General features: G+C 33.0%; 1 protein-coding gene across 2 annotated transcripts; it reads left to right on the top strand.

Moving 5' to 3' along the window:
- The first annotated feature begins 1,180 nt into the window (after positions 1 to 1,180).
- On the top strand, positions 1,181 to 7,618 carry LOC114367378 (mitogen-activated protein kinase 9-like). Of its 2 annotated transcripts, none has more exons than XM_028324549.1 (11): positions 1,181 to 1,619; positions 2,586 to 2,994; positions 3,065 to 3,192; positions 3,352 to 3,411; positions 3,869 to 4,018; positions 4,241 to 4,396; positions 4,515 to 4,655; positions 4,754 to 4,827; positions 5,824 to 5,925; positions 6,376 to 6,601; positions 7,288 to 7,618. In XM_028324549.1, exons 1-11 carry the CDS (start codon positions 1,602 to 1,604, stop codon positions 7,357 to 7,359), a joined length of 1,536 nt encoding a protein of 511 aa, XP_028180350.1. In that variant the 5' UTR covers positions 1,181 to 1,601; the 3' UTR covers positions 7,360 to 7,618. The 2 variants fall into 2 exon arrangements, with proteins under 2 accessions (XP_028180350.1, XP_028180351.1); XM_028324550.1 differs by lacking the exon at positions 1,181 to 1,619 and adding an exon at positions 1,784 to 1,984.
- Positions 7,619 to 7,821: the final 203 nt, after the last annotated feature.

The raw sequence follows: 7,821 nt of genomic DNA, 5'->3' as shown, positions 1-7,821 counted from the left end.
TTTTATAAACATATTGTAAATGCTCACATGTAGTGTAATCTTAGAATATTTTGAAAATTTGTAGATGAAAAATAGTTAAAAAACAATGTTTGATATATTTTTTTATTAAATATTATATAATATTGAAGTTATTTTTAACTATTAAATATTTAAAAATGATATTCTACAATGAGTAAGAATTTAATCATCATGTTCAAACAAGAGAACTTAAATACAAGATATTTGAATTACTTTATCCAAATGAAGTATTTAAGAAATTAAAGAAATTCAATTGAATGTAATTCAAGTATCATGTATTTCAAATTCTTTATAAGTCTAAAATTCCCCGCCAAAACATACGGTAAGAATACTTTGGATCGAGATTTTATAAGAATTTGTTTATCAATAATTTTAATTGTCTCGTTTTCAAGTTATTTGAATTTACTTTTATTTTTTATTTTTTTCCACCTACTATCTTTCTCTCGCACCTCTTTATATTTGCCTACATTTTAAATTCCCTATTTTTTATAAATAATATTTTTTAATATAATATGAGAAAAGTTAAATTTTGCATATTTTTAATATAAAAAATTTACATAGTCTATTTATAAAAAAATATTATTGATATAACTTTTAACATAATGATAATAAAAAACAGCAAATTTAATATACATTTATTGATAAATGATAATATAAAAAAATATATATAAGCTATTGATGCATAAACTATTTATTCATATGAAAAAATAATGAAAAATATTAAATTTTACATATTATTTAAAAAATAAAAAGTCACACTAACTATTCCTAGGACTTCATAAAATTACACAAATCTTTTGAGGATAGGGATCAAAGTTATTCATTACAAACTCAATATTTATTGTCAGCTATATTCATTGGGTAATTAATGTAATGATATAAAAAATAGAATTTTTTTGCATAATTTCATGAATTTTCAGGTATGATTAATGTAATTTATTCAAATAAAAAATATTAAATTGTAATTTTGATTAGCTTGTAATTTCAAATTCACAATTTTGATCGCTATTAAAAAAAATAATTTTGATTCTTTGTTTAGTCCATCTTCAACGTCAAATCCAAATAAAAAAAAAAAATATCAATGTCCAACGAAGATTACATCAAAACTTTGTCCCTAATGTACACTTCAGATTTCTTTCCATGTTTTCCGCAGGCTTGGGGCTCAGAAAATTCCAAAAAAGGAAAAATGAAATGAGACGAGACACTTGAAAACTAAAAAAGAGAGGAAAAGAGAAGTAAAAGAGAGAGAGAAACAATGGTGTATTGGAGTGGCGCAGATTGAGGAATAGTGAGTGTATATGGGCGGTGTAGGAGGAAGGAGGAATACTTGTGGATGGCATTCGTCGCTTCTTCCATCGTTGCAATTCTATTAACTCTCACATTCACCATCACAACAACAACAACAACAACAAAAACATAAAGAACAAGAATAAGAACAAGAACACAATGCCAACAACAACAATATTAACAACATTGTCTTTGTGAGACATTTTCGTGCCCAGTTGGCCAACGTTCCCACTCAGCAAACCACTTCCTTCAACCTTCTCAAAGTCCCCAAACGCTCCCACTTCAAATCTTCTTCCATGGATCGTAACAAAAAGGTCCCTTTTTAAAAAAATACTTTTTTTTAATGGGTTCCATAATATCGTGCCTTTTTTGTACTCTAGCTTTATTTGGGTAATGGGTATTGTTCAAGTTTCAATTTTTTTTCCAACCCATTTTTTGTGCCTTTTTGGTTCTTTGGCATTTATTTTTTCTCTGTTGGGCATCACTATTTTGGTTTTGACTTTTGTGTGTTTATATTTTTTATTTTTTTTAATCCTGGCATAGAGCTATATTTGATGTAATGCCATAAAGAATCTGGTTTAAGTTTTGTCTGGGAATGTGCAGAAGGATGGGGGAGTACTAGAGAGGTTTGATTGCAGAGATTGTAATCGATTTCATTTGGTGCTTCTTTCAGGTTATGGTAAGAAACTAAGAGGTAGCATTTGGCAATTATTAAGTTAGCCTGATCATGGTGAACTTTCCTTTCCTTGCTATGTTTTCTTATAAATGGGAAATGAAGAGGAAGAGACATAGTAAGCAATTAGCATGATTTTTGATTTATCCCCCTTGCACTCATGACTTAAGGCAAGAGTTTACCAATATGGTGAGATATGGTTGGCAAATAACCATGCCCCTTAAGCATGTGCTCAGGGGTTCGATCCCCAGGTCCAACATCTGTTAGAAAAGGTTAACCCCTTAAATTCCGTATCTTGAGGGATCAGTCTCTGGCTCTTGGCCGGGGATACATTGGACACTAAAAAAAGGCAGTAGTTTGTTGTGCTATCACAAATTGCATATAAAAAGAAGTGCCAACTTTATGCGAAGTGTGAAATTGTCTGCTATCTGACTGTCCCATATATTTTGTAGTTATGCTTTTTGATGCCTCCTACATGTGTTTTACATCTATTACCATATAACTTGCAGTAGGTTGAAAGACAATCAAACTAAGTTGTAGTCTACTCAAATTGGCTTTACATTTTATTTGCCTCTTTTTACATAATGATTTCTGGTTTATCAAACAGGGTGCACCGGTGGTAGAGTTTTTTACTGAGTATGGAGAGGCAAGTAGGTTTGAAATCCACGAAGTGATTGGAAAAGGGAGCTACGGTGTTGTGTGTTCTGCTGTTGACACTCAAACTAGGGAAAAAGTTGCAATTAAGAAAATCAATGATGTTTTTGAGCATGTGTCAGATGCCACACGGATCCTAAGAGAAATTAAACTCCTTCGTTTGCTCCAACATCCTGATATAGTTGAAATTAAGCATATAATGCTTCCTCCCTCACGACGAGAGTTCAGGGATGTCTATGTTGTGTTTGAGTTGATGGAGTCTGACCTTCATCAAGTAATTAAGTCAAATGATGATCTTACCCCCGAGCACTACCAATTTTTCTTGTACCAACTTCTTCGAGGCCTCAAATTTATACATACAGGTATCCTTGTAATTAAGTCCTTGACTGTTGCAGATAGTGATATTAAACTAAAATAACATTCTTCTTGCAGCAAATGTGTTTCATCGTGACTTGAAGCCAAAAAATATTCTAGCTAATGCTAATTGCAAACTAAAAATATGTGATTTCGGACTTGCTCGAGTTTCATTTAATGAGGCCCCATCTGCTATATTCTGGACCGTAAGTATTCTAGCAAATTGATGCACTTATTATTTCTGTTTTGCTTTTGCTTCTGCCTTTTAAGATTTTCTGCTGGAAAGTGCAATCAAATTCTTTATTTCTGTTCCAGAATCATTCTTCTAAACATTTTGCTGACTGATTTTACCTGCTCTTACTAAGGACTATGTTGCAACTCGGTGGTATCGTGCACCTGAACTTTGTGGTTCTTTTTTCTCAAAAGTAAGCTTTTTGTATTCTTTGCACTTTGCTTTCCCCCTTTTCTGTAGTTTGTGACATGTATCTAAACTGTTATTGCTCCATATGTGATTATGCTTAATTATGTGTTATGGTCCAATTCTCTGGTTATACCTTTCAATTCTGAATATTATCTTACATATGTGATTATGCTTAATTATGTGTTATGTGATTATACTTAATTATGTGTTATGTTCTAATTTCCTTGTAGACTGTATATTCTCTCTCTCTCTCTCTTTATTTATCATATATCAATTGCTACATATATGATATATATGTAATTCTGTTTTAGTTGCTTCTTCATTATCCTTTTGCAAAGCCTTTTACGCACTAGATCGGTTACCTCTTCAATCCTCCTCTACCGGGATTGTGTATGATTTATGAAGTTGAATATATTTAAGTATTGCACTAGTGTGTAATTTCAAATCCTTGTCTTTTGCAGTATACGCCTGCAATTGATATTTGGAGCATTGGATGCATATTTGCAGAAATGCTCAGTGGGAAGCCATTGTTTCCTGGAAAAAATGTAGTGCACCAATTGGATCTCATAACTGACCTTCTTGGTACTCCTCCTGCTGAAACCATTTCTAGGGTCAGTTCATCCAAATCTATTCTACATTTTTTTAACATCAATAGGTAAAATTGTGGCAAGCTGTAATGGCTAATGACATTAATTCTAAGCTTCTATTTTTCCTGTTCTAAAACACTTCGTCTCTCATGTTTTTCAGATTTTGTTGTTATAAGTGTCTTCCATGCTTACTTTATTTCTTCCCACATGTCCTCTTGTTAGTAATTTTTTATCTTAATTTTACAGATTCGGAATGAGAAGGCTAGAAGATACCTTGCTAGCATGCAGAAAAAGCAACCTATTCCATTCTCCAAAAAATTTCCAAATGCAGATCCATTGGGTCTTAATTTGCTGGAGCGATTACTTGCATTTGATCCTAAAGATCGTCCAGCAGCTGAAGAGGTTGTTCTTCAGTTACCTAGATAAAAGAGGAAATTTTGTTGAATGTGTACCAAATGATGATCAATTATGCAGATAATTTCCAAGGTTCCTTACTTCTTTGTTATGCCTGTGTTTGCAGGCACTAAGAGATCCTTATTTCCATGGTTTGTCAAATGTGGACCGTGAACCGTCGTCCACTCAGCCCATTTCAAAGCTTGAATTTGAGTTTGAGAGGAGAAAGTTGGCCAAAGATGATGTTAGAGAGTTGATTTATCGAGAGGTATGGCCATACATTTCAATGACTTGATTCAATTTAATAATTTATTGTCTTCTCCTCTGTGCCTTGGTAATAATGAGTTATACATTTGTACTAAACAGATTTTAGAGTATCATCCTCAGATGCTCGAAGAATATCTTCGTGGTGGAGAACAAACAAGCTTCATGTATCCAAGGTAGGGCAGTAATACTGACTATTGGGAAGTTCAGTCTATTTCTTTCTCTAACTTGATAGGTTTTCAGATTTCTGATAGTGCTATCATATGGTCGTTTCTGAATAAACTATGACCCTAAATATTATGTAGTTCTTGTCTTGACTCTAGAACTTGTTCTATTATTGTTCATAATTGAAATTCTTTTTCCTGCTTTATAATATGCTCCTGCTTCATCTCCTAGTATTTATTGTGAAGCTTTGATATTTTTAATTATGGCTTCTATCGTAAGATTATTTGATTATGGGTTTTTAGGATTTTTTTGAAGTTACTCTTTGTGTATGTCTTATGACTTGTTTGTTTGACACTTACAATCAATTTCTCATACTGTGCACATGTTTCAATGTAAAATGTATGGTTGAAATTAATTAGGGCACACATCTCAATTACATTAATCAGTTCTATCAAAATCAATTCCACTCAACTTTAAACCAATCTGACTCTTAGTGGAACTTCTACCTTATCCCATTGATTATTAGTCTGGGTTTCATGATTCGTGGATTGTATTGTGATGGTCTGAAAAATGGCACATCCATGTGGGTAGTTGGAATGAATCCAATCCCCTGCCTGAGCCTGAACAGCCAATGCATTTGAAAAATTAATGGCTTCATGTGTTTGTAAAAACAGATGTGCTTGGAAGACATGTCTGTCCATCCCCTTTGTGTGCTCTTTTATAAATGAGACAAAATATTAAGCCAGCTTTTATGATATGTTTTTCATGATACCTGATTTTACAACCATTTTGTCAGGACATTGTTGTTGCACCAAAGTTGTGTTAGATTTTTTCTATGCAATTTCTTATAAAGAGCTAGAGCTTCCATTCACAAAACATTTGGCATGCATGTTTAGCTTTTGTTGATGATTCTTGTACAAGTTTTGACTCTTGAGAAGCAACTGATAGTTGATTGTCTTTTTTCTGCATGTCATCTAAGAACTGTGTAATGTGTTATCTTTTTGCAGTGGGGTTGACCGGTTCAAGCGACAGTTTGCACATCTTGAGGAGCATTATGGCAAAGGTGAACGAAGCACTCCATTGTTGAGGCAGCACGCCTCCTTACCTAGGTAAGTTTTGGTTAATCATCTAGGTTCCTTTACAGTTTCTAGATCCAAACTTGGTGAACCTGTTCAAATACTTGATTTGCAGACTTACACTAATAACAGCCTTTTTGTCTTGTCCTTTTAGAGGTTTATTTTATATCTTTTTTTTTATTACCACCATGGATTTTAAAATATAATCCAGATTAGTGTTGTCTTTACAATCTTCATAGATGAGGCTGGCAGTTGTGCCTGCAAACTTAGTGCATGTTTGGTTTTCAGTTCGACTTGCTGTGCATAAATTCTTAGATCAAATCAATGGTCTACAAAACTCATTTTGCAAAAGGAAGGGTGGGGATCCTTTTGCAAAACTCATTTTGCTGCAAACATCTGTTTGTAACTGAAATCCTAACATGCACTTTGTCTCTGATATCATTTAAGTATCATACATTGACTATTTCAATTAACAATTTGCAGAGAGCGAGTTCCTGCTCCCAAGGATGAAAATAATCAAAACAATGATGTTGAAAATCCAACTGGAGCAAATCATCAGAGTCCTCCAGGGTCTGATGTGACAAATTCTGGAAATCCAGATGCACAAAATGAACCCTCCAGGCCAAACTGCAGCGCACGTAGCCTGTTGAAGAGTGCCAGCATTAGTGGTTCAAAGTGTATAGATGTGAAACAAAGTAAAGTTTCAGAGGTAATTAACTCTCCTTTCAAGTGCTGTCCTTGTATTGTGTGGAATGGAATGGTACTAGCTGGAGAGTTTGATATCATTAGAATATCCAAGAATCTATGAAGCACCAATACTGTCATTTGCTTCATGTATTTGTATTCATATCCTATACGCTTCAATACTTTACGATATGTATATGTGAAGTATCGAAGCTTTAAAAATAGTTATGGAAATCCATTACAACCAGATATGAGACATAGAAGCATGTATAATATAAAAGCGCAGAAGTATTATTCCTTGATAAAAAATGGAAATTGTTCTCTTTAGGAATGATTTCAAGAAAGATTGATATCATCCCTATTTGTAGACAATAGGAAGTGACTCATGATGACCATGATTTAGTAATGTCTAGGAAGTATGTTATTAATTTGGATTTGCAGAATTGTCATTATATATTTGTTATGTTCTATGAATTTTTATATATCTAGATAGGTATCTTTTACACGTATTGTATCTTAATAGTATATTTTTAGAATAATCATATCATACTTGATACATGTATCAGAGCCAATAATTGATTATGATTTCCTTGTTCTATCAAGTATACACAATACACATCTGCCTTCAAATGATCTATGTTTATTTCCATTTTTTTACTCTTTGAGTACATTTCTCCTTTGGTTATGTTGACCCTATTTCTATTTCCACAGGAGGAGCCACTTACAGGGGTCAACGATGAGCTGGATGAGTTGACACAGAAGGTTGCTTCCCTCCATGCTTAGTTCAAACTTCATTCATGATTTTGTTCTAACTTTCCTATGCTCCTTTCTTCAAGAGAGAATGAGTTGTTGAATAGAAACTCTTCACATTTTTTTGGGGGTTAGAAGCTAACTGTAGGGCTCTGTTGTATTGAACTACCATTTCGTATTACCACTGCAAGTCATGCAAGTATTTAGTTGTGTAAAAGTACTCATTATTGCAGCACAATGTATTATAGAACCTGTTTTTGCTGCACGTGCTACGTAGGGATGGTGTCAATTATCTAAGGTTGTGCTTGATTTGCGTGTTTATTTTCTGTTTTTATTTTTTATTTTTAAAATTTAAAAAACATGCATTGAGAAGAAAATATTTTAAGATGTCAATGCGGTTTTACTTCCTTAGAAAATGCTAAAAACATTGATTTGATGTTTTCAAATTTTGATCCGTTTTTTAAAATATTTTCTAAATTGTAAGCAAATGTATTT

This window comes from Glycine soja, chromosome 9 (genome assembly GCF_004193775.1).
Source record: "Glycine soja cultivar W05 chromosome 9, ASM419377v2, whole genome shotgun sequence".
NCBI lineage: Eukaryota > Viridiplantae > Streptophyta > Magnoliopsida > Fabales > Fabaceae > Glycine > Glycine soja.
Note: the sequence above shows the minus strand (reverse complement) of the source record. Positions and strands in the feature narration are given on the sequence as shown.